General features: G+C 47.3%; 1 protein-coding gene across 5 annotated transcripts in view; it reads left to right on the top strand.

The window, feature by feature from the left end:
* Positions 1-1,909: 1,909 nt before the first annotated feature.
* Positions 1,910-26,888, top strand: part of TRAM2 (translocation associated membrane protein 2) — an 83,964-nt gene continuing 58,985 nt past the window's right edge. For 4 of the 5 annotated variants that reach the window (XR_007152008.1, XR_007152007.1, XR_007152006.1 and 1 more), the window contains exon 1: positions 1,913-2,662. Coding sequence is in view for 2 of the 5 variants with exons in the window: in XM_047857763.1 (XP_047713719.1) it covers positions 2,543-2,662 (120 nt within the window). In the remaining 3 variants the exon portion in view is untranslated. Of the gene's footprint in view, positions 2,663-26,888 lie in introns of all 5 variants that reach the window. The other variant, XM_047857765.1, reaches the window with a different exon arrangement.

The raw sequence follows: 26,888 nt of genomic DNA, 5'->3' as shown, positions 1-26,888 counted from the left end.
CATATTTGAAAACCACCACACATGGATTATCTTATCTTTCTGTCTCTGGTAACAAGCAGTGTTTGCCACTCAGTACGTGCTCAGTAGACGTTTCTAATGGAACGATGTATTAAAGGGGGAGATACTAGAGGCAGGGTATCCAAGGTAACTAGTGTGGGCCAGGTGAAGAATGGTGGAAGTGGGGGCTGTTGGGAGAGATCCTGAGGTTCTGAGATTCATAGGGTCTATGAGTGACTGGATGGGAGGGGCTGAGAAGGGGTCCATTTGGGGTTGAAGATGGTTTTGAAACTAGGACTTTGGGATGGCTGACACAGGCATCTAGTACTTCCCCTGGGGGGTTGCAAGGTAATAAAATGCTAAAACATGTGTAGAAGAACCCTTTGTCAGGGTTCCTGGATGGCTCAGTCAGTTAAGCATCTGACTCTTGAAATCATCTCAGGTCTTGATCCCAGGGTCGTGAGTTTGAGTCCTGCATTGCGCTCTATGCTCAGCGTGGAGCCTGCCTCAGATTCTCTCTCTCTCTCTGCTTTCTCCCCCACTCATGCTCTCTCTCTCTCTTTAAAATAATTTTTTTTTTTTTAAAGAACACTTTGATTACATTTGAAAGGACTCAGGGCTCATCAGTATGAGCACTAAGCCATCCCCTTTACTTCAGGTTTCTCATTTATAAACGCAGAGGTTATAATACCTATACCCAGGACTTTCAGCCTGAACACAGTGTTAAGAGGTTAGTAATATCCCACCTTTTGCAAGAAATTCCCACCACGATATCCTCTACAAATGGTCATAGGGAACCAGGAGGAAAGAATTAGGTTGAACCGTGTGAAACGCTGGTATTTCAGTTTTGACCTAGAAAGAAACCGACTGGATGGAGGTTGACCTAATAGATGTGGCAGCAGTTTGAAAATTTGAACACCTTTTCACAGGTGTGATGCTCTGGAGTTCTTAATCTTTTTATTCCTTACATGTGTCAGGTCCAACTTTAAGAAAGTTCAGCCTTGGAGCACATGGGTGGCTCAGTCAGTGAAGGAACTGGCTCTTGATTTCAGCTCCTGAGTTCCAGCCCCACAGTGTGCTTGGCAACGACAGCGTGGAGCCTGCTTGGGAATCTCTTTCCCTCTCCCCCACTCCCTGCTCGTTCTCTTTGTCACAAAAATTAACATTAAAAAATAAAAAGGTCAGCCTTGAAGTTAGATGAAGTTTAGTCCTATATAGCCATTACTTTCCCATTTCCTGAAGTCAGATAAAGAAACTAAAGACCAAAGACTGTGTGCTAAATACTGAGTGAAGAAACTACAGATGTAAAATTTATCTAGGAAGTCAAGACAAGCCTAGTCTCAATCACATTTCATACATTGTGCCATATTTAAGAAACCCTATTTACTTAGTGAAATAACTGTGGACCTCATGAAAAAGAGAATGGGAATTAAATAGTTCTTTGCTCATTTTATATTTTTGCACATCTAGAAAGTGATTAGTTGACTCCTTCATCACTGGCAGGAATAAATCCAATATTTGCCTATATAAATTAACTTATTAAAAATACCTTTTGTCCTTTCCAGGAGTACTTTTTAATATTAAATAAAAATTTTCCATGAAAAGGTGCCTTCTTTCTTTCTTCTTCAGTGTTTATTCTTCAGGTCAATTAATATTGAAGGTAGACTTTGGGTAAGACGTGTAAAACTAATTTATAATAGCACAAACGTCTCAGAGAAGTTAGCAAAACTGCACCCATCCATCCACTCCCCTCATTGGAATCCAAGCTTCCCAGGGCCAGGTCTTTTTTTGTTTGCTGCATATTCCCAGCGATCTGAAACGTGCTTAAGCCACTGCGAGCTCTCAATAAATACTTGGTTGACCGTCCATTCATTGATCATCCGTGCAGGCGCTGCGGCCAGCAAGAAGGCCGGCCTGCAGTTCCCCTCCCTCCACCGGACCTGAGCCGCTCTCAGCCCTGCAACCCCGGGAGTATCCGGCAGCTTGGCCCACCCCTCGGCCCGGCCGCGGCCTCCCTGGCCCTTCCCCTCCCGCGGAGGAAGGAGCGGGCGCCGAGAAGTGGGAAACCCGGGCCCACTTCCTGTCCCGGCAAGGCCTGCTCCCTGGGCGCGGGAGGCGGCCGGGCCGCAGCAGAGAGCATGCACTGGGGCGCCGCAGCGGCGGGCCGGGACGAGGGCGCGGGGCCAGGGGGACCTGGCCGCGCTGGTCGCCCCGTGCGCCGGGCCGGCCCCACCCCGCCCCGCGCGTCCCGGCGGCGAGAGGGTTAAGCGCGCGGGGGGCGGGGCCGCAGCGAGCCCTGAGCGCCGAGTGCGGGCCGCGGGTGGGGAGGGGGCTGCGGCCGGGGGCGGTTCCGGGCGGAGGGGGCGGGGGCGGGGGCGGGCGGAGGAAGGGGGCGGGCCCCAGAAGTTGTTCGGCGCTAGGCCGGCGGGCGGGAGGGCGAGCGGGCAGCGGGCCGGCGGGCGGACCGGGCCGGGGCTGGAGAAGTTTGCGCGGCGGCTCGAGAGCGCAGGGTGCGGGCCCCGCCGGCCGCTGCGCGCCCGCTGCCATGGCTTTCCGCAGGAGGACGAAAAGTTACCCGCTCTTCAGCCAGGAGTTCGTCATCCACAACCATGCGGACATCGGCTTCTGCCTGGTGCTCTGCGTCCTCATCGGGCTTATGTTCGAGGTGAGCGAGACTGAGGAGGGGGTGCCCCCTCTCGTGCGTCGGCCGGCGTAGCCCTGCAGGTTCCGCGGGTACTCGTCTGAGCTGGGGAACCTGGCTGCCATGTATGCTCTCTGCGCCCCGGCTTTGTGCACTCTACGCCCCTTGGCCTCCGGGTCAGCCCGGACGCCACCCTCAGCAATGCGCCGTGGCAGCCGTGCCCTGCTCTGCCGCCCCCTGGAGCACCCACCCTATCTTGCAGCGCTCTCTGCAGCCCTGGATCCTAAGCCTGGCTTCGAACCAACCGCAGCGCTGCCACCCTGGCCCGACCAGTGGGGTTTCCTTTCTGGTGTCCGGGAGCCAAGCCCGGAGACTCCCAGACCCGCAGTCATTGCACAACTCTCCCCCTCCCGAGCGGTGGCTGCCAGCTTCTCTGGGCTTTTCCAGTGGGAGGGACCCTGACTCTTTTCCACCCTCCCATCTGATTTTCCGGGTCTTTTGCATCTTCACCTCTGAAACGTGCTCAGGGTGTTCACGTGTGGCCCTGGCCCCATCCCAGCAGTGCCCTTCTGCCATCCTCCCCCCACCCCCCGCCTTCTTTTGCCCTTGCCTAAAAGGCCAGGTTCCATATACCCTTTATGACCCTGTGGACTGTTCCTTTAGAGCCATCTGTAGTGGACCCAGAGCTTCTCACCCGTTACAGGGGCAGGGAGAGAGATGGAAATACTCTCTGCTTTAGGGGAAAGGTGCTTCTCTCAGAGCTGTGGGGGTGGGGGACGAGGATGGGGTCCTACCAGGGACAGCAGTGCACTGGTGCAGGCCTCACCAAGCAGAGAGTGTTAGTGTGTTAGTGAGCCTCCTGGGGGTCAGAATCCAAGGGGGTCCAGGGAACGACTGACTGTGCTCCGGAGAGGGAGACAAATGTTATATTCAAAGTGGGAGGAACTGGAGGAAAGTGAGTCTAGGGCTTGCTGTGGTGTATCTTGTCTCAGGAGTGAGATTATGTGTGAGTGACACTCCCCTCACTCTCACCGGGTCCTTCCTGCTGGGTAGGATTGCTTATCTGCGTTCTCAGGGATGGGATAGGAAGCTGTAATCATTTATGAACTGCTTCGGAGATGAAGGGTTCCTAGTGTGGCTGATTTCTCCCTCTGTGTCCCTCTGTCTCCTCTCTAAGGATGGCAAGGGTTCTCCTTGGCCGGTGAAGCTGCCCTCAGGCTGGGGACATTCTTGTGGTGGTGAGTCAGGGTTGGATGTGTGAATGTGTCCTTGGCTGGGCTTCAGGGTCTGTAGAAGATAAACCTGGGATCAGGATTGGGGTCTGTACTCCAGCTTTTGGTAGTGCTTCTCCATTTCAGCTCCTTCCTCCCTCCCTCCCTCCCTCCCTCCCTCCCTTCTTCCTCTCCTACCCCCTACCCCCCACCCCCCAGCTCTCATGGTATATTGACCCTGACTTTGTCAAGCCAGGGTCATCCCCGGGTCCCAGTCTCTGCTCTGTCACTAGTCAGACTGAAAAATTGACTGCAGCCTCAGTTTCCTCATCATTAAAGAGGTTAGTAAAACCTGTCTTCCTCACAAGGTTAGTTATTGTAATGTTTAACTGAGATCATATAAACGATAAAAGCCAGAAGAGATTCTACAAATGTGACAAATCGCTTGTTCCTGAAGGCCTGTTGTTATTGATCATACTACTAGCTTAATGAAATAAGAGAGAATTTTGTTTTGTCCAGCCAATACCCTCAGTATCTATTTGCTGTCCTCCATTCTAAGAGGCCTCCGAGTGTGCAGTGTCACCAGTCTTGGAGGGTGTGGTTGGAAAGACACATATGACAGCTGGAGACCTCAGAGCCACATGCTATACAGCCAGCAGAGCCTCTTGCATAGCCTTATGGCCCTCTTTGCTGTGTTTCAGGCATTTGCTAAGGTTTGTGGCTCTGTGGGTTTTATCTTTGCTTGAAAGAGCTGCTTAGGTTTTGAGTTTGGTATCTCCTTCCCTCTCCTGCCTTTAGTCTTCTGGAAAGTCCTACGCATTAAACCTGGAGTTTTGTGGGAGTTGAAAAGTGCGAGGAGCCCTTAATCCCACTACCTGACAGAAGAGAAAGGTCCAGGGTAGAGGAAATAACAACAAAAATGCCTTCCCTGATTTCCCCTCTTGGGACTGGACTGGGGAGCATGGAGAAGGCCCTGGCTGTGAAATGCCTGCGGACTCCCTCTTGCCACCACCCTCTCCCTACAGAAGCTTAGACCTACAGCGGTTGGGCTTATAGGGCATCGGAGGTACCTTGTGATATTGGTGATGTATGCTGGTATGTGAGAGGGTCATGCCCAAACTTCCCTTGTGAAGGACATGTGTTCTGCTGTGTTAGGCACAAAGGTTCTTGTTGTCTATACCTAACAACTGACTCCACAGAGATAGGAGAGACAGTCAGATTTTTGGAGCTCTGCTCTCCCTACTGAATGAGAGCAGAAAGAGCTCAGTTACTCCCAAAGGACCTCAGAGGAACACCTGTGGGCATCTTCACATTTGGAGTAAAGCCATAACCCAGCATAGGACTTACTAGAGGTAAGGACTAGAGGACTTACTAGGATTCTGGGTTCTCCCCTGGAGGACTGGTGTATATGTAGGGTACATATGAGCGGGGCAGTCCAGCACTTAACACGCTTTTTCGTAGAAGTGAGGACAGAAGGAGGGGGAAGGGAAAGGGGGACACAGGGAGAGAGGATGTCAGGCTCTTGGGTTTCTGACTTGGGGCAGGGCTAGGATTCCTTCATTCAGAAGCTGAGTCAGGAAAACGCAGTTATGATTCTTCCCACAAAGAGTGACTCTCCTGGCCGCTCCTCCCTCTGGGGTCCCCTGCCCAGCTTCTGCCAATGAGCTGGACCCCACTGCCCCCACCCCAGGCAGCCACAGCCCCTCGCATCCCAACAGGCCTCCATCTCACCTTGCCCCTTCCCCAACTCACCCTCAGCTCGCCAGCATTTAGAGGGGCTTTCATTTCCCCCTCAGGGATCCTAGGACTTGAGTTCTGTCTCCTGGGAGATGATGACTCCAAATTTCCTCCCTCGGGGGATCCCTTCCTTTGGGAACACACATGAAGAGGTGCCCCTCCCTCCTCCTTTTGGTTTAGTTTTGGGCCGTCCTAAAATTCCTTCTCCCATTTCCAAGGCAGGGGTGGATTCTTTGCCCTGAACCCAGGTTTCCTTTCCATTCTGCAATGCTGTTTGGAATAGAGCTGTTCTGTGCAGCCACAGCACTTGGCTAAAAAATGTCAGGAATGTGGAGCTTTATTTTCCCCCTCCTTCCCTTCCAGCTCTCTCTTTCTTAACTCTGGCTTTTGGGGGAGTTGGTGCAAGTGGGAGTTTTCTACCCCACGGTTTGGTCCTGCAGTCCTGTCTTTGGTGGAGTCCAGTCTGACTCCCCTTCAGGGTGTGGGCGGCCAGCGGGGGGTGTGTGTGTGTGCGTCAGATTTGAAAGCTGCCTGCCCCTCCCCTTTCCCTTTGCTTTCCAGTGTCCCGTTCAGTGCCACGTTTCAAACTGAAACAGGCAGGGGAAGAGGAAAAGTCTCTCATTAGTGAATGGAGAATGAGAAAAAGTGGAGGGGGGGGGGGAGCATCGAACAGAGAGGAAGCAATTATACATTACCTCTAAAATGTCATTTTGAAACAGAAACTTTTTTGTTGGTTTTAAAGCTCATTCGCAGGCCCTGCGGGCTCTGTAGCATGGAAATGTTTCTAGAACTCTAGGCCTGTCATTTGTAGGTTCGGTTCCTGTTTGGTCTGTGATGACTTGAGGGTTTAGGACCCAGAGAACTTTTCTGGTAGCGGCTGGTTTTGCTTCTTTTGGAGGTAGATGTGGAAGAGCTGCCTTCTTCCCTGTTCCGGACACCGTGATTGACTTGTCAGAATGATGTGCCGCCTGCAGCACGTACAATGGCAGTCCTGTTAACACACGGGTTCCATGGCTCCAGCTCACACCCTCCCAGACGCACCTGTAGGCATTATGACCTGTGTGAGGCTGCTGGTCCTGTCTGATTATTAGCCTTGTGAAACAGTTTTGCTTCTGTCGTATTTCTGTGAAGAGGTATGTAAATGGCACAGGCATGCGTCTGTGGACAGATGTTGTTTCTTGGACTACCTTCAGGGTGCTTTTGAAGATGTCTCTTTGCCAGCTTTTATAGCTTTTGACTTTATACATCATCCTCACTGGCCTCTGACTTAGTCGTTTAGTGGTGTTCTAGAGAAATTAGTCAAGGGAAACTGAGAAGGGTCACTTATTCTCTTGGGTGCTCTCATTCTGTGGTTGGATTTCCACACACATTGCTCAGTGATCTGAGCAACAGAGCAGAAATTTGGAGCTAGTTTCTCTCCTGGTCAAGCCTCAAGTGTAACTGTATCCTATGGGACTTAATGGTGAATCAGCTATCCCTGTTTCTTCCCTTGGCAAAAATGTGCTCTCCGGAAAGGGGGTGTTGATCAGTGAGTTTTTAACCCTTATCTCAGGATGAAGACTGATACCTGTAAAAATGCCCGGCACTCTGCCTGGCACATGGGCACTTAGTCGATGGTCTCAACAAACACACCCATCACTGCTGCTCTTGGCTTCATTGTTCAGTCTGTGAGTACATCTTCCACCATCAGACTGGCTTGTTGGGCACGGGGGCTGCATTTCATTTTAGATCTGACATGTTTTGCGATGAGACCTTGCCCCCAAGTTTTCCAGTGCTGGTCATTTGCTCACCAAAGGGGATGATTGCTCTACCCTGGGTCCCTCGTTTTCCCCAGGGAGCCTGTGGTACGGCGTTCTTTGGAGAACATCTGTTTTCTCTCTGACATCTGTCTCGTTAGAACACGGGCTGTGGGGTCTCTGTGCGGCCACTGTCAGCCGGTGGAGGAGTAAAAACCATGAGGAGACTGCCCCGTGAGCTAAATAGGTGCCCCTTTTCTCTTGCTCACTCTGTTTTCTGAGCCCTCAGTTGCTCGTTTCTCGGGGGCACTGTCCAGACCAGTCACAACAGAGCGCCTCAGTCCTGACTGTTTGTAGAGCACACGTGTTGCTATGGTGAAAACTTCACTCTGGCAGGCATGAGCTCCCTTTTGATCTGCTTTGTCGTGGGTAGGGGCCCCAGAAATCACTCTGTGGCATAGCTGATGTACCTCCCGTTCCCACCCTGATAAATGACGAAGCCAGAGGGTTGATAAGACCGGATTAGAGTTCCCAAACTCCAGAAGTGCTTTCTAATCAGCGAGAGCACTATTAGCAGGCTTTGGTGGGAAATTGCACTGATACTATCTCTTAACCTTTTCATCCAACACTGTGTATCTGGTATCCATTGGTACCTAATGGTTAAAGAAAGGGGGAAAAAAAAGAGGAAAAGAAAACAGTAAAACTACTAACATGGCTCCTGACACAGCCCTTCTTATTTCACAAGCAGACCTTTATCTTTTACACAGTCTATTGCTTTGCCTTAATTTACCTCCGCTGTCTCAAATGGCCCACGGTAGAGGAGAACCCAACTCAACCTAGTCACAGCTGGTTGACGGTGCAAGTTCACTGTGTGGTTTAAAGAGCTTTGCAGGCAGCTCTTCTGGCCAGTGCAGGTTCACACAGCTTTCTTTGCTTTTCAACAGAGGAAGTGGAGCCAGATTGGAGGCGGGTGAGGGAGGGTGCTCTGAGGCCCCTGGAGCCCACTGGTGAGTTTGTGGGTGCTTAGGGTTAGGTGAGGCGCTGCTCTGTGGCTCTCCGCCTGAGCCACGTTGCCTCTTGACGGCTTCCCTCATTTGTCTGGATGGGTTGGCAACACTTGACATCTGCAAAATGCTTTACTAGCCTCACCCTGTAATCTGGATGGTTTATGGGGGTTGTCATACCCATCCAGAGCCTGGCTTCCAGAGGAGAGACTTGGCCAAGGACCATTCCCTCCTAGTCAGAGTTGGAGCCAAAATAAGAATTCAGCAACGTCTGGCTCACATTTAGAGCTCAGCCCTAATGCTTCCATGAACGAGGAGTCTATGGAATGTAGCCACAGGCTGCTTTATTTTTCTTTGTCTGAGTGGAATCTGTTTATTACCTGGAAGTAATGTCTGCAGGTCATTGTTCCACTTGGAGGCTTTTCTGCCTGGAACAGTCATTGAGATTTGCATCTCCCTGAAAGAGACGACAGAGGATGACCCAAATGTGTGTATCACATGGGAACATAGGTGAATGGGCAGGGGCTTTACCTACTGTGAAAGTTCCTGCCTGTTATTAGCCAGCATCTGTGGAAGAATAGTTTCCTCTGGCTGTTGTATTTTCATTGCCCTTATGGTCAAGTTAATATTGTGGCCATAGCTCAAGGGCATATCTTTTCTTCGCATTTCCCAAGATTAAGGATTAGAGGGAAACCTAGAAGTCATCTACTATGTCTATAGAAGAGGATAATAGACTCCCAGAGGTTGGGAGATTTGCCCAGGATAGTAGAGGGAAGTTTTGGCAAATGTGGGGCTTGAGCATACATCTTCTGACTCAAGTCTAGGGAATTTTCTATGTGTTTATTTGCCCCCTGGAATTCTCGATGCTGCCTTTGAGTGCCACGGTATGTGTAGAAGCCTTGCAATTGATACATCTTTCTTAAGTGTGCTATGTTCATTAGTTTGGCAACTGTTTATTGAGTTCCTGCTGTGTTCCTGTGTTGAGTTCTGGGAACGCAGATGAATAAGGTGGGGTCCTTGTCCTCAGAGAGGTCACTGTGTGGTAGCTTAAAGCTGGTAAGCTATTTGTGGAGGGGAGTCAGGCCTTGAACTTGATGTAAATGGCAGGTGCAGCTTATAGGCAGACTGTTGGGCCTCAACCTTAAGCCACTGCTGTTGGTGGAAGGGGGTGGTTTCTTAAATGTAGACTCGACACCCTGAGTGTGGAGTTGTCAGTAGTTAGGGGACAAGAGTGGTGGTCATTTCTAGATACCTTGTGAGGCACAGCTGGTGCTCTTAAACTTTACAGCTTTGTGAATAAGTGAACTGACCAAAGGCTTTGTGTGTGTGTGTGTGTGTGTGTGTGTGCGCGCGTGCGCGCGCGCGTGTATGCACATGTCCATGTGCACGTGCCACAGATGTGATTTCTAACACCAGGAGGTCTTTACTGATTGAGATTAGGAGAGCTCTTCCATATGATTTAAGATTTTTACCATAAAACTCCAACATGATCTGAAATGTACCTTTTGGGTTAGTGGAGGTGATGATCACACCTGGGGTGAAAAGGACTTACGACTCTGAGCCTCAGTTGCCCTGTCTTTGCAGTAGGGAGAAGATTTCTTAATAAAGCTCCTGAATTTTATAAGAGCATAGTATTTCATTTTTTACTTTATTTATTCATTTTATTTTTTTAAGTAGGTTCTATGCCCAACATGGGGCTTAAACTCATGACCTGGAGATCAGGAGTTGCGTGCTCCACTGACTGAGCCAGCCGGGCGCCCCAGGGCCGAGTATTATTATCAGTTTGTTGCTTCATTTTTATCATAAAGATGTAGAGAATCTCTGCAGAGAGTTTTTAAAAGAGACTTTGTAGTGACCCACCAGTATTCTGAAGATTTCTGTGGCTTTTGGTGAGACAGAAGGGTGTGTCCTACTTCAAGACGAAGGATAGAGAGGTGATTTTTACAGCCTACCTCTCCCCCAGCTGCTTGCTTTGAGGAATGCCCAGGATCACACTGGTTTGTCAACAAGTGTGTTTGTGCCTGGTATAGGGTGGGATCTGCCAAAAGGTAGTGTTGCGAGTCTGTGAGAATGTGGCTTTAGGTTTAAAGGTACCAGGGATGTATTATGGGCTCCTTTCCTGAACGTTAAAAGCAGGCTGGGGGTTCCTGACCTGAAGGAGCAATTCCAGGGTAAGCAGGACTCCCCTCCAGCAATGCCTGGAGCCCTGCAGGAAATCACCAGGCCTGCTTCACAATGCCTGGCTTCCTGCTGAGAATTCCTTGGAACTTGGAGCAGAATTGCACTTTTTAGACCCAACACTTCTGGAGTTGAGAGTGTGTTTAGTGTGTAGCATGACTTTGTACTGGATCAACTTTTGACCTCGTTGGGCAAGGACACACTTGTTTGTATGGATTTTGTGACTGTTGGCCTGGAAGGTGGAAAGGGATGGTTGATAGCTGCTTTCTTTTCCTTTTTTTTTTTTTTTTTTAATTGCAGTTTGCTCTCTGGTTTGGCATGAAGTGTGAACACATGTTCCTCTTCCAGAGTCCTCGAGGCTTGAGTTGTCCTCAGGCCTGGATTCTCCCTTGGGTCCTGCCACTAAATAGCTGCATGGCCCATGCAAGCTGCTCAGCTCTCTGGGCCCCATTGCTTCCCAGGCTGTCTCTTGTTCTGTGGCTCAGTCATGCCTGTTTAACGTGGTGATGTACAACAGGGCTGGGGATGTGTAGACAACTTAAGTTGTCAGTCAGAAATTGGGAGGGGAGGAAAGGGGGCACCTTCCTTCCCCCTCTTCTCCCCCAGCCATATAGATTTTGGGGTTAGTCAGAATAAAGTTGTGCCTCCATCGGGTTAAGTGGTCTCAACTTCTCATCTTAGTTTCATTTCTTCTTTGCGTCGAAATCAGGTTCTAGCCTAAATTTGGGTTTGATGCAGAGTCCAGCTTAGTGGAACCAGCTTTGGAAAAGGAGAAAATCCTTATATTAGAAAGGAACTATCTGGAGTCAGGGGAGAGGCTAGGCTTCGTTTGTGACTTTCAAGCCAAAGGCCCTGTGGCCTCTCTAAGGCCGATCAGGGGGTTGAGGCAGAGCAAGAAGAATGGCCCGTGTCTTCTGCTCTGCTGTGCACGTTTTATCATCTTGGTCTTCTGAGTGTGATCTGGGGCCCTGGGCTTGAGCAGATTTTCATATTCAGTGATGTGCTTGTCGTGTACACATTACACTCATCTGTGGCTTTTTTCTTTTCTTTTTTCAGATCAGTAGTGTCTGACCCATGATCTACCATTCATATCCCCTCTGCCCCCAAGAGTGTTCTCAGGGCTTTGCCTGACTGACTACAACCACTTCTTCTTCTTCTTTTTTTTTTTAATGTTAATTTGCTTTTGAGAGAGAGAGAGAGAGAGAGAGAGAGACAGAGACAGAACACGAGCAGGGGAGGGGCAGAGGACAGGGAGACACAGAATCCGAAGCTGGCTCCAGGCTCTGAGCTGTCAGCACAGAGCCTGACGCAGGGCCTGAACTCCTGAACCGTGAGATCATGACCTGAGCCAAAGTTGGATGCTCAACCGACTGAGCCACCCAGGTGCCCCAACAACCACTACTTGTGAAGCATCTTCCATCACTCTGACCAAATAGCAGGCTTTCTTCCTCAAAATTATAAGAGTGAGGAAGAGGTAGAGAGGGACGAGGCAGTGCTTAATGACCTTGTTCTGACGCCTAGCTTCAAGTAGGAGTTACCCATCACATCTCATATTTGAAGTATCACAGTGTTTGGCTCACCAAAAGTAGTCCACACCTGTGGCATCCAGCAGGTGGCCACTAGCCACATTTGGCTTTTCTAGTGCAGTAGAATGAAGTGAAATTAAAAATTCGGTTCCTCAGGGCAATGAGAAAGAACGAAATATGGCCCTTTGTAGCAACGTGGATAGAACTGGAGAGTGTGATGCTAAGTGAAGTAAGCCATACAGAGAAAGACAGATACCATATGTTTTCACTCTTATGTGGATCCTGAGAAACTCAACAGAAACCCATGGGGGAGAGGAAGGGGAAAAAAAAAAAAAGGTTAGAGTGGGAGAGAGCCAAAGCATAAGAGACTCTTAAAAACTGAGAACAAACTGAGGGTTGATGGGGGGTGGGAGGGAGGGGAGGGTGGGTGATGGGTATTGAGGAGGGCACCTTTTGGGATGAGCACTGGGTGTTGTATGGAAACCAATTTGACAATAAATTTCATATATTGAAAAAAAAGAAAATTCAGTTCCTCAGTCACACTAGGCACGTTCGACGTCTCAGGAGCACAGCTATAGATAGAGTGTTGCCACCACCACAGAGAGTTCTGTTGGACCACGTAGGTGCACATGTTCCTTTCTGAGGGCTTTCATAGTAGTAAGCAGTGGTTCATGCTGTGGTTCTGTGGGGGAACCATTAGAGGCCCTGGATCACGGTGGCTAAGGTCAGGGCCCTACTACCAGTCCACCTGACTTTGAACTCTGGTTCACCTTGTCATCTTGGTAAAGGATCTAACCTCTCTGTGCTGCCGTTTCCTCATCAGTAAAAGTATGCCGTAAAGTTGTTGGGAGGATTAGAAGCATTGATATAAAATATGTCCGAAAGGTTGACATAAATAGAGCACCTAGAAGAAGGTGTGGTACAGGAGCTCAATACCTGCTGCCTGTTGTCCTTCCTACACTTGAACAGCGCTGGAGTGACACCTTAACTCTGCAGAAACCCCCTTTGCAGCTGCCTCATCTGTTTGGAGCATAGCTGAGAAACAGGATGCAGAAACAGGATGAGAAACAGGGGAGGTCCCGGAGCAGCCCAGTGATGGCCCCAGACCTGTGTCCTGACACCACACCTAGGCTAGTTGCTCGGGCTTTGACCTCTACTCAAAGCCCACCAGCGCTTACTTTTCATACAGCTCTATGAAGCTTGGTTATCTCATTCCCAAGATTACAGAAGGAAGATTAAGTTAGAACGGGAGAAGTGGCTGGGGTATCTGATGTTTGGGAGGACTACCCCATTCCTAAACACTTAAGAGTCATAAGAAATGGGGTGCCTGGATGGCTCAGCCAGTTAAGCGCCCAACTCTTGATTTCGACTCAGGTCATGATCTCACAGTTCGTGAGTTCAAGCCCCACATCGGGCTCTGCTGACAGTGTGGAGCCTGCTTCCGAGTCTCCGAGTCTCTCTCTTCCCCTCTCTCTGTCCCTCCCCTGCTTGCTTCTCTCTCTCTCTGTCTCAGAAAAAAAACCCCAAAACAACAACAACAACAACAACAAAACAAACTTAAAGTCATAAGAAATGAAAAAAAAAAAAAAAAGCCAACATGCGTACTTGGTGTCCCTTAGTATATGCACAGATGCACAGACAACTTGTATAGATTTTGAGGTTACCATGATAGACTAGCACCAGATGGTACTCGATCATAATTATCTGCAGGGAAAGTGAAAGGTATGTAGGATGCTCACGTGTTTAGGAACATTTCTGTCCACGGTGATTAATGTTGCAGTTTCAGTACCTAAATCTTCAGCAATATGGAAGCTTTGGATATCCAGAATGATTCAGCCCCAGACATTTCTGGCCAGTCACAGATTTTTTTGTGGCCCTGAAATAAAAGGCAAAGTCGGTCCATTGTACAGTGTACTTTCTTACCCAAGAAATGTGGAAGAAACTTTGCTGACATTCTTATTGTCTAGTCTGGGAAATCCCTTCATTCAACACTATTCAACCACCTGCCGTTCAATTTTCTTCTTTTTCTAATCATTCAGTAAATACATCTCTGCGCAAAATTCTGAAATGTGTAACGGAAGCCAGCTGACATAGTTGCTGGCATGACTTGCTCTACTGTGGTCCGTTTTGGAGCTTCCAAACGAAGAAAATGAGATGCTGCTCAGCCACTGTTCCTGGAGTCTCGTGGATCCAGCATATTCTAGGCCTGACAACTGTGCCTTGTCAGATTATCGGTGGCCACTTACACCACCTTTAGCGTATAGCTGTGGCCAGGTGTAACTCGACCAATGTTGCTGGCTTCTCAGTCTCACCATTTGGGTTGTTTGCTCACATGGCCCGATAGATGTGTGTCCAGACTGAGCTGATTCCGATCTCTTGCCTCCTCTTTCTACAAACCTTGATTAAAGAGCTTTTTTTGTCAGGCATTGTTCTAGATGCTGGCAATACAGGGGAAAGACATGCTGCCCAATTACAAGGAAGAACCTTACCATCTAATAAGGGAGACAGATGAAGGGAAACAAGTACAGTCTCTTGATGATGAGTATTCCAGTTGAGCCGCCATATTTGTCTTCTGTGTTTGGCACACAGTGGTGTTCACTAGGTAGTGGTCTGCTGGAGGGGATACTTTGGGAACATGGAGGAGGGGCTCCTTGCCCAGAATAGGGGTAAGTGCATGCTGGGTAAGGCCAGGGAGAGAAGAGGATGTGAGAGGACACTAGGCAAGGGGATCCGCTTATCCCTGTGAATGCACAGCTGGGGCTGGCATGAAGCACTGGGGTACTCAGCAGGCTAGTGTGATAGGATGCTCTGGGTGAGACTGGAAATGAAGAGTCTGGTCAGGAGGCTGTGGCACTGATCCATGTGAGAACTGCTCCCTCCCCAAAACTTCAGTCTCCTTCCAACCTGGAGGAGGGACCAGGACCCCCACGCTGATGTCAATTCAGAGGCTGCTGGAACTGCAGGGTCTCTCCTCTCCCAGTTCTCTTTCCCCAGGCATGTTATGTGACACAGGCAAGCTACAAGGCAGTTGTGGGGGGCAGGCAAGGACAGCTAAAGCTAGGAGAGAGGAACAGCTTTTCTTTAGACCTTATTGTAACCCTGAGGCATGCATTGATGTGATATTGCTCTTGAATATGAATATCATTGTTTGTCTTGTGTTGCCTTTGCATTATCACTGACATGTCCTTTGAACTTATTTAAAAGGTATTTTTTTTGCATCTAATGTGATTTCCAATTTTTTAAAAAGTAGGGAGGGCCTCAGCTAGATGGAACATCTTTTTCTCCACCTTTTTTTCTTCTTTTTTTTTTTTAGTTAAATAAGCCACCAAGAAGTTTGCACTCAAGTACTGTGGCCTTATCTAAGGAAGCTGGTGCTGTTCCTGTGTTCAGAGGAGATGGAGGGAGGGGGAGCATTTTTTTTTTTTTGTAGAGGCTTTTCTAGGGATAGGTGAGGTGGGGACGGACATGTAGGGGTTCACTGGTGGACAGAGGAAGGTAGGCATGGCTTGTAGGTAGCATTTCATTTGCTCTAAGTTATCGAGCACTCACTGTATACTAGAGTATACCCATATCGTGTCAAGGAGTACCCCACAGCGGTGTCAGTAAATAATTCTTTGAAATGTGCTTGGGAGAATGAGGAGTAGCTGATCTGTCACATGCCTTCCATCTCCAAACTTTTGCAGACCCTTAGAAACAGATGCATTGAGATTTGCCTTTGTGTGATTTCTAGCACGTTATTTGAACACCTGGGGGTTGTCTTCCCAAGACCTGTTGGTGATCATCCGCTATTTTACGAAACACCCCGGACTCCCATGATTGGTTTACATTGTCTCCGGAGGAGAGAGAGAAAACAAGCATGTGTGTCGGGACAGAAACCCACAGTGGCCACTTCTCCCTTGCCTTTTCCCCATATCGAAGTCCCAGCAGTTTTACCCCTGCGTTTGCTCCCAAGTCCCCTCTCACACTTCACTGCTCTTTGGCCTTAGCTCAGACTCCTGAGTGGTTATACGGGTCCTAGCTTGGACCTCAGCCTCTTGTCTGGTCTCCTGTCCGCTCCCTTTCCTCAGAGCTACCACCGATTGTCATCTTCAGACACAGAGCTGACCTTACTTAAAATCCTTCCATGGTGCCCACCTCAAGTCTAGGCTGCCTAGCATGGCATGCTGGGCTCCCCCAAAGCCTGACCAGCCTTTGTCCTGGACCCCCTCTGTTCCTCGCTTGGGCCCTGCCCTGCCTACCCCCAACGCAAACCACCTACCTGAGGTTCCAGAACATCCTCTCTCTGTGCCTGCCTGCTTCCGTTCATGCTCCCGCCCACCTCCAGGTCTTCTCCTTCCCCCTTCTTGAACCCCTGCCTCCCATATCACACAGCCGCCACCTGCTCCAAACGTTGTCCTCAGCCCTTCTTCCTGCCTCCTTTCTGTCTACCTCTCTATTTCTCTTGTTTATTCATTCAACCAGACTCAGACCGAGCATTTGCTCCCTGCCAAGCACTGTTCTTGGAGATAGGTAGGATAAAAGATGAAAAGGTGAAGATTCTGCCATCGCAGAGCCAAGAGTCCTTAGGGAGGTGACAGTGTCACTGCCACTCCTGTGTGTAGGAGGTACACTTCGAGAGTCAGGGAGGGGAGCATAATTCTCCTGGGAGTATTAGGGACAGTTTATTTGAAAATGGAGAAGTTTGGGCTGGGCTCTGAGGTCTGAGGGGCATTGGCCAGGCAGAGAGGACATGTGTAAAGGACAGAGATGTGCAGGTGGGTGATGTGATAAGTGGCTCCATGTTACCAAAGTGGGGTGGGGGTGGGGAGTAAGGAAGGAAATGAGGGAAGATGAGTCTGGACTGGCAGGCAGGGTTCGGCCCATTGGTGGCCCTTGTTCAAAAGGGATTTACTCCTCAGCTCAGGTAATAGGGAGCCATTGAAGTTTTCCCGAGTACAGGAGTTACTTCATCACATTTGTACTTGGAAGGTCACAGGCAGTAGGGTAAAGCGTGTTCCTTGCACTTGCTGTGAGCTCCCTGAAAGGAACAGGTTGCTTTACATTTTCTCAGTATCCCCAGCACCTCTGTGCCTAATGTGTAGTTGGTGTGAATTGATTGAGGATGGGCTTGTGCACACACAGGATAGTGTGCATCTTGAGTTGCCTTTCTGCTGCTGGTGGTCATGTGCACCTTTTTCTATTCATGCTGTCTCTTCTGGGTTCTCGGGTACCCAGTAAGAGGTGCTCGTGAGCATATTTGGAATGCCTGCTACTTTAGCATGTGCACACAGGGAGGGAACCTATAATCCTAGCCATTTAAAGCTTTTAAACATTTTTTTTTGAATAGACAATATTTGGCAGTGCAGTCACATTATTCAAAAATCAAAAACATTTAAAAAAAAAGAATACATTGAAAGTGTCCCTCCCTGACCTCTTCTTATCTAGCTCCCCTCCCCTGCCCCTAGGTAGCACTTTCATTTATTTTTGTGTATCCTTGAGTTTATTTATGTAAATACAAGCAGCTATAAATTATATGATAGATTTTGGATATATAGAGAGTACATATACACATGTGATATGCACACACATATATATAACATATACATATGTACATATGTGTATATATGTATGTGTGTGTATTTCCTGTCCCCCTCTCTTGCACAGAACAAAGTGTATTATCTACACTGTTCTGCTCCTTGCTGTTTTTGGTTCACAAAATATCCTAGAGCTCTTTCCATGTCAGTATGCAGAGAATTTCCTCATCAGTGTGTAAGCTTGCATAGTCTCCCATCATGCAGGTACACTGGACTTCATTTAATCAGTCCCCTTTTGGTGGATACCTGGGTTGTTTCTAATCGTTTGCTCTTATAAACAATGCTGCAGTGAATATCTTGGTACATAGGTCATTTCATGTCTATACAGCCATATATCTCATAACATATTTTCCCAGAAGCAGGATGACTGGGTCCAAGCATAAGTGCATTTGCGTTTTTGACAGATATTGACAAATTGTCCTTGTCCTTTATTTTTTTAATGTTTTTATTTTATTTTTGAGAGAGAGAGAGAGAGACAGAGACAGAGACAGAGCATGAACAGGGGAGGGGCAGAGAGAGAGGGAGACACAGAATCCAAAGCAGGCTCCAGGCTCTGAGCTGTCAGCACAGAACCTGATGCAGGGCTCGAACTCACGGACCGTGAGATCATGACCTGAGCCGAAGTCTGACGCTTAAGCAACTGAGCCACCCAGGCGCCCCTCCTTGTCCTTTTTAAATACCACATTGAAACCAAGAAATCAGCCATAGACTCTTTATTTTGTGTCGTTGGAAATCTAATACCACTGCCTGCATTGATCTTGTTCATTGCTGTATTCTTAGCAACTAACATGGTGCCCGGCATGTAACGGGAGTCAAATACTTGGATTTCTAAATGACGTTGTTTGGCATGTTCGGATAACGGGGTTTTTCCCTATTGATCATCTTTCAGCTCTTCTGTGATGTTTCTTTTCTGTCCGGCCCTTTATTCAAATTTTTCCCTCAGGACACCATCCTGCTTTCACTTGGCTATGGTTTCTCATTCCTGAGGCCACAACCCCCTTTTTTTGGAATGCCCTGCTTTGCCCTACTGGGCAGGGTGCTTCCTTCTGCCTCAGCAGTTCCCTGGGCCCTCCTAACACAGTTCTCATCATTGCCCTGCCTCCATGGTGTGTGGCCTTGTCTGTCTCCAGGGCTTAACTGGGAGCTCCGCCAGGACGGGAGAGGGTCTCGCTCACCATTGTGTCTCTAGGCCCCAGCATGATACTTGGCATTCTGGTGGTTCTCCTGTAATATTCTTGCAGCAGATAAGTGGTAACTTGGAATTATCAATTGATAACCAGTTTTCAAAGGATTTTTGCATATTTAATTGAGATATAATTCATATACTGTAAAATTCACCCATTAAAAGTGTACAGTTCAGTGTTTTTTTTGTATATTCACCATGTTTTGCAACTATCACAATTTTCTCATTCTAGAATATTTCCATCATTCCCCAAAGAGACCGGTTAGCAGTCATTTCCCATTGCTCCCCCACCCCCAACCACTAATCTGCTTTCTGTCCGGATTTGCCTGTTCTGGACACATCGTGTAAATGGGATCATAGAACATGTGGCCTTCTGTGACCGTGTTCTTTCACTTAGCATAATGTTGTCAAGGTTCATCCATGTTGTAATGTGTGTCATTCCTCTTTATGACTAATATTCCACTGTATGCAAATACCACATTTCGTTTGTTCACTCGGCCGTTGATCGACATTTGGGTTGTTTCCACCATATTACATGAATGATGCTGCTGTGAACATTCATGTATGAGTTTTTGTGTGGACATAATATTTTCCGTTCTCTTGGGCATATACATAGGGGTAGAATTGCTGGGTCACCAGATAATTTTAATACAGGAAAGGAGCCAGGACTGAAACTATAATGTGAACAGTTTGTCTTTTGGATCTGAGAGTTGTATCTCAAGGGCCAGCGTTGCAAATATTGCTCATTCTTATCCAGGCTTCTCACAACAGTGCTGGCTTATTGAGAGTTGTATTTAATAGACTGTGGCTCAATAATCATCTGTGATTCTGAGGCAAATATTGTCAGAGTTTACACAACACAATTTACTGAATTCTTACCATGTGCACCGTGCTAACTATATGGAGCTGCCAAAATACACAGGACACAGCTCTTGCCCTAAAGTCGTCATTCATTTGAACCAACCTAAATATCCATCTGTAGTGAACCTATTAAGTAAATTACAGTAGAGTCATGCAGTGGAATCCTTTACAGCTGTTTAAAAGAGGATAAGGTCAATCCTTAGGTACTGACACGGACTGATGTGTGAGGGAAAAAATAGGTTAGAGATTAGTATGTCCAGGGTGAGCCCATTTTAATAAAAAACTTATGTTTATGTATACACAGTCAAAATCTGGAAGGATCACAGGAGACTGTCCACATTTATTATGTCACTAGGAGGTAGATTATGGAAGATGTTGGCTTTCAGTGTTCTGTGTTTCCCTTTAGAAATTTTTTTTTTTAATGTTTGTTTATTTTTTGAGAGAGAGTGAGAGAGACAGAGAGCGAGCAGGGGAAGGGCAGAGAGAGAGAGAGAGGGAGACACAGAATCTGAAGCAGGCTCCAGGCTCTGCACTGTCATCACAGAGCCTGATGTGGGGCTTGAACCCACGAACCATGAGACCATGTCCTGAGCTGAAGTCAGAAGCTTAACCGACAGAGCCACCCATGCGTCCCTCCCTTTAGAAATTTTTTTACACTAGGTAGATAGAGCTTTTAAATTCAAACTTAATTAAACTCATTAAGTTCATGAAAAGAATTTCCCTGATTCTATTTTAGAAAAAGCTTGAGGTAAAAATTCTGTCAGAAAACACTAGATATCAATGTAGGATCTAATATGACATATCAGCACATGACTAAATGCTGACTAAATTAGTAGTAAATAGTCTTATAAGCAGTGTACCCAGGGATAGGAGGGCGTTGAGACTCTGGAAGTTAGGGAAGCTTCATGAAAGAAGGGTAGGACTTTGCTTTAAAGAATGGTGACATTTATATAGCACTTCCCAGTTTATTGAGCCAAAGAATAAATGCATACCAAGTGCTAACCTTGTGCTGAATACTGTAATAAGTCAGCACTTTAACTATCTTCTCATGAGCAGTCTGCACACTCACCCTGTGAGGGAGATACTATGATTACTCCCATTTTACAGATGAGAAAACTGAGGTTTAGAAAGACTGAGTAACCTGACCAGGTCCCCGTCAGTCATAATGTCAGAATCAAAATTCAAAGCCCCTTTGCTAACTTCAGAGCCTGTGTTCCATACTTCATTTAAAGGGCAGGAGACACTGAGGCCTAGAAAGTTTAAATAATTTTCCTGAGATCACACAGTTAGGAAACTGGGGAGCCAGGATCTGAACTCAGAAAATTCCATTGAGATCTCTGGGGGTGGTAATAGGAGGCTGGAAGGTTCTGGGTCGGAGCCGTGTGTGAAACTTCTGCGTATCATGCCCCCTTTGGAGATTCATGTATCATATAAACCTATTAAAGTAGCGTCCTACATTTCTGACCCACCTGACCATCTCTCTCAAGTACTGTTCAGTAACATCACATAGACCTCGCTTTGTGAAACGCCGCCCTCCTGTCCTGTGAGGCCGCACGCGGGAAGGGTGGTTCATGAGCAGCCTTCTCTCTCCTTTAATAAAGAGAAACGCCAGCTTTAGCGTCGAGGTTGGAAGCATATGAGGAAGAGTGTATTTGTCAGAACGAGTGGAGCAGAATTCCCTGGCTGGACGTGAGGCCACATCTCTACCCACCTATACAATTTATCGACTCCTCCTGCTTTAGAACACCTGGAAGAACCTACCGAGTGTCATATTTGCCATCTCTTTGTGACTTTTTGTTTCTTACAGAAACATGATCCACTGTCGATAACAGTTACCTCACTAAACCTTCCCCCATACTTCTTAAATTATTCAGCCCACACTCTCTCAGCTTTCATAAAGTATTAGAATTAATGCATGCTACCTCATCCCCCACCCTGTACCATGTGTTACTGTTTTTTTTTCCTAAAAATCATGGTCAAATACTCTCAAAATAAATACTCAAAATTAAATTTACTGGGGCGCCTGGGTGGCGCAGTCGGTTAAGCGTCCGACTTCAGCCAGGTCACGATCTCGCGGTCTGTGAGTTCGAGCCCCGCGTCAGGCTCTGGGCTGATGGCTCAGAGCCTGGAGCCTGTTTCCGATTCTGTGTCTCCCTCTCTCTCTGCCCCTCCCCCGTTCATGCTCTGTCTCTCTCTGTCCCAAAAATAAATAAACATTGAAAAAAAAAATTAAAAAAAAAAAATTAAATTTACTCTCCTAACCATTTTTTAAGTGCACAGTTCAGTAGTGTTAAGTACACTCACATTGTTGTACAATCTCCAGAACTTTTAATTCATTCCACAAGTATTTATGGAGCTCCTTGAACTCCGGAGTGCCTGGGCCACCGGGATGGTTAAGACACACTTTCTGTTCCGTTTGATGAGGAAGACGGATGAGAAAACCAGTGCTTTCAGTTCAGTATGGCCAGAGTTGCGAGGTGCTCCTTATGGGATTGGATCCTTAGGGGGCTTCTGTGCTTTGGGATGTGACCTCATTATCACCCAGTGGTTCAGGGCACCCCCTCTTCTGGCTTCTTGGTGGCTACTTGCTGGCTGCTTCTTGCCCCATCGCTCCCTGGAGCAATTTGCCACCTCTGCTCTTGGAGCCCGGGGAGGAGTTGGTACATGGTGCCTGTGTGAGGGCCAAGCTCTGTAGCTGAGCCCACGTGGCCTGGGGCGGGGGCAGGGTGGGAGAAGGGTGCTGTTGCCAAACCCAGAACTCAAATCAAATCAAACCCCAAATCAATGGTTTGCCCAAATATAGTAACCTAGACCTTCCACCCATTGGGTTTAACCTAAATGTGCTGTCCTTCAGCCTGGAAGCTCAGCATCCTCCAAGAATGACTTACATGATTCTTCTTAAGTGCTGTTAGTCCGTTTTCCTTCTGAAAACCAACCACAGTGACATGGCCGAAATCCCAGACTAGGGGCATGTGAGAAACTAAACAGATTGGAGAGGACTGGCTCCAGGTCATGTTTGGTTTTGTGCATTTTCACGGAGACGTCTTGGAAGTGAAGGACAGTCATGGCATTCTTGTATAGTACATAGAGCTCCTTGTAGAGAAAGTTTATTATGATGATGAGCTCACAGGCTCCCCTCCTTCCCCTGAAAAATAGACTGCAGGTTTAAGGCTCATTTGCCTTAGCCATCTGGATATGTACCCTGATTCTCCATTGCATGGTGCCAGACTGTACTGGGTTTATAAATACCATGAAGTGTGCACAGGTTGGGAATGCAGGCTTTGAATTCACATTGCCTCATTTCTTACCAGCTCCCTCACTTCACTGGATAACTTGATTAACTTACTTAACCGTGCCCTAGTGTTTTTGCCAGTAAAATGGGAATGCAGATAATTGTGCTTACCTCATGAAGTTTTTGGAAGAATCAAGTAAGCTAATAATGCCTATATGACACTTTTACATAGCTTGATACCACGTAAGGACTCCATCGGTGTTAGTTACTCATGAATATTAATCAATTCCATGACAATTACAGCTGTCATTCTGCAGCCATTTTTCTGTGCCTCTCGTTTTCTCATTCTGTATTAGTTATGTATAGTCTATACAATTCTGGTGCATCCATTCTGCACCAGATACACCTTTCACACTCAAACACTGTTGCCTGGGCCACCACGACCGTTAAGAAGCGTGCAGGTTGAGTCCATGTGAAGGCTTCTCCTTGATGGGCTCTGAGCCTGAGCCCCCAGTCCGCGGTTCTCCCTGTGAATGCCTTTCCTTTCCAGAATTACTTCTTCCCTTTTCCCTTTCTCAGAAATCATATAGCTTCAGTACTGCTGTCTTCCTTTCCCACTGGAAAGGTTATGAGGTTAAATAAGTGGAAATCAGCTGCTTGAAATATTTTACATTGAGGCATGACCTGTCATAGCATCTTTTTCAGTAATAGGGATTTTGCATTTTATGAATTACTTTGTTGAAGGGCTTTTTTTTTTTTTTTGCTGTTTGAACACCACCTTTATAAACAGATTTCCTCGAGCTCTTTCACTTAGCACAGTTGATTTAATTTCTATTTGTTCTTATGCCCAGATGCTATGGTTTTCATGCTTGTAATAAAAATCCACAGACCAAATCCTGATTTTTTTCCCACTTAATATTATGTCCAAATATTTTGAGATGTTAGCATTTTTAAAAGATGAGGTTGTTCCTAAATGCCTACCAGTAAGGAATTGGTTAAATTTCAAATGGTGACGTACATCAATATACAATGTCATTGAATAATGTCCAAGACATATGGCTGTGTTTTTTAAAAAGCAGATTACAGAATGCCATATTGTTGTAGGACTTTTTCTGTAAACATTTGGGTTTTTTTATTTTTATAAAAAAATGTCTCTAAGAATAATCAGAGTGTAATCAGTGGTTTTCTCTGTGTAGTGAAATTTCATGTAATTTTTATTTTTTCTCTGTATATTTCAATAAAATCAGAAAAGTCACATTAAAGCTGTTCCATTTTAGAAAGAGAAAGATGGCAAGGTTGGATCAGTGACAGCCTGTTGCTTGGAGAGCAGGAAAGGTGAATGGAGCATAGAGGGAGAGAAGCTGGAGCCTGGATGGCAGGCTGGTGTGTGTGGGTGGGATAGGGCAAGCAGGGGGAGGGGCTTCAGCAAAGCAGTTAGGAGATGCCCCACAGAGAAGCCCTTGCCCTTGATCTTAGAGAGGTCATTCTCACCTACTATAAATAAAGTCTTTACTTTTCAGAAGCCTTTTGAAGAATGGCTCAGAGGGTGAAATATGGATATTTTAAACCATTCCGAGAAGCCTATACAAAAGCACCAAGAAAAATGCAAGTCAGGATTGACTAGAAGTGGAAATGAAACTTCTCAGTTCCAGATATTAGCTAGAAAAGTCACATGAATGAAATAGCCTGTGTTGAAAATTTAAGCTTTTAAAAACAGCAGTTGAAAATTTAAAGTTTCAATGCCAGCCCAGCAGCCCACTGTTGCCCAGTAGTGGGGCTGTGGCCACCCAGGCCACTTTTGGGTGAGACCTACTCACTTTGGTTTACAGAGCACCCCCCTCCTCCCCCCACCCCAGCCCTTCCAAGGGCATAATAAACAGGTGCTGAGGGCAGGGCAGGACAGTATGGTCCAGGAGATTTTGTGAAGTTAGAGGACTCAACTGCCTTGAAGAATCTCCAGACCGACAGCCTCTTGCTCAGTGCTGGTAGTCTAGGACTGGGGGCTCTATTTCCCTGCCCAGGGTCTACATTTACCTGCTGTCTGGGGGTGGGTGGTGGTGGTTGCCTTATCAGCACATATTTGTTAAACCCAATTTATATGTAGAGGGAAGGGTAGGGGATGGGACAGCACTTAGCCCTGAACTTCCAGTGACTTGCCATCTGATAGAAATGGTAAGTGACAGAAAATGGTAAGTGACGAAACCACGATAAAAAATAAGAAGAATGACTAGTTGTTACTTAAACTGAATACCATGATGTGCCAGGCCTTGTGCTAGACTTGACCTTCTCATCCCACTCATCCCCTCAACAGTTTCTTTAATAGATTCTATTATCTCTGTCTACACCAAACAAGCTAAACAACTCCATCTCAGAGTTATTGAGGGCAGATTTGGGATTTTAACACTGGTCTTTCTGAATCCAAAACCCAGGTTCTTAACCATCGTGCACCCCTGCCTCTCAGCAAGGAGGTATAGAAAGTAGGTGCTTCAGATGGAAGGGAAGGAAGTAGCATGGGTGCTGGTGGTATGATGGGGGAGAAGGCTCCAGGGAGGTGAGCTCAGAGCTGGCCCTGAAAGGAAGTCAAAGCAGAGGCATAAATGGAAGGCAGAACAGAGGGCTGGTATTTCAGGCAAGAAAAAGGGTTCAGAGAAATGAAGAAAGCAGTTAATAGGTATAATGCTACAAAAAGTTCTTGGGCCACATAGGCTTGGGAAATGCTAGGCTAAACAGGTTTATTTACTGCAAGACTTGTCAGAGCCTTTAATGTAGTAATAATGAATATTGTATATCTGCACCAAACATATTTGTTGACCTTGGAGAGTATTTCATGGAATAATAATCTAGAATATCCTTTGGCACAGCCAGGGCTGTTGTACTGAGTTTGTTGGGGGAGTTGCAGTAATCAAAGGAGGAGAGGGAAGGAGGTTCAAGAATGTCAGATTAAAGAGATATATCCTCTAAGCAGTGGGGAGCCATGAAGGGGGTACCCATTGTTTATGTTATGTATAGCCTGGTTGGTCTGTTCAGGATGGTGGGGGTGGGTTGGGGTTGAGTACTGAGGCAGACCATCCAGTTAGAAGGCTCTTCTACAGGCTAGTATGAGAGGAGGGTTTGAGGCATTTTAGTAGCAGTGTGAGTGGAAATAATGGATTTAATAAAATAGTAAAGGAAAGAGCCAACAGGTGGCTGGCTGTAAGGGATGGTGGGCAGCCTAGGATATGGGCAAGTATAGGGATGTTTCCTGGGCACCAGCTTGTGGAATAAAGACATGAGGTTTGACTTGGGGTGTGCCCAGTGAGAGCTGGTGATGTGCTCTTTAGGTAGAGATGCAGGAATATCCTCCAGGAGAAAGATCTAAGTGGGGAAGGTAGATTTGAGAGTCACTGGAATCAAGGCAACCGCTGTGGCAGGGATTTCCAAGGGAGCAAGAAGGGCTGGGCTTGAACTCTATATCTGGAGGTGAATCCCTGTCCTGGCAGCGTGTGGGGAAAGATCAGTGGAAGTAGAGGAACTTCTGTGAACACGCTTTAAAAAATAAGAACCCTGAGGCCTAGCGAGGGGATGGGAGCAGCCTGAGGCCCTACATCTGGTTTGTGTCTGAGCTTCCCCAGCACCTCCCAGTGCTTTTTCTCATTTGCTCTTCAGGGCTGCTAACTTCCTCTCCTCAGTAACATATATAGCCATCTGGGGTTAGACATTTGCAGGTGCTCCAGGAAGGCTACAGGTGGCCTTCTGACCAGGTGTGGCCACAAAATGCCCACCAGGACTTTTGGCTTGTCTGTTCTTGTCCCCTAAGCCTTTCTGCAGGGTGGCAGAAGGGCCTGTGTGGCCTGGGGGTCTTGTTTGCTGGACTGTCTCCTCTGAATCTTTCCCCCGCACCCTCCCCCCCCCCCCCCCCCCCCCCCCCCCCCCGGACTGGGGTAGGGGAGCCTGAAGTGTCTGTCTTTGAGGCTGGAGACCAGGATGTCTGCGTGGGACTGCTGGCTCTCTGTGCCCTCCACCTTGCCTG

This window comes from Prionailurus viverrinus, chromosome B2 (assembly GCF_022837055.1).
Source record: "Prionailurus viverrinus isolate Anna chromosome B2, UM_Priviv_1.0, whole genome shotgun sequence".
NCBI classification, from domain to species: domain Eukaryota; kingdom Metazoa; phylum Chordata; class Mammalia; order Carnivora; family Felidae; genus Prionailurus; species Prionailurus viverrinus.
The sequence above is the reverse complement of the archived record's forward strand: the minus strand, read 5'-3'. Positions and strand labels throughout refer to the sequence as shown.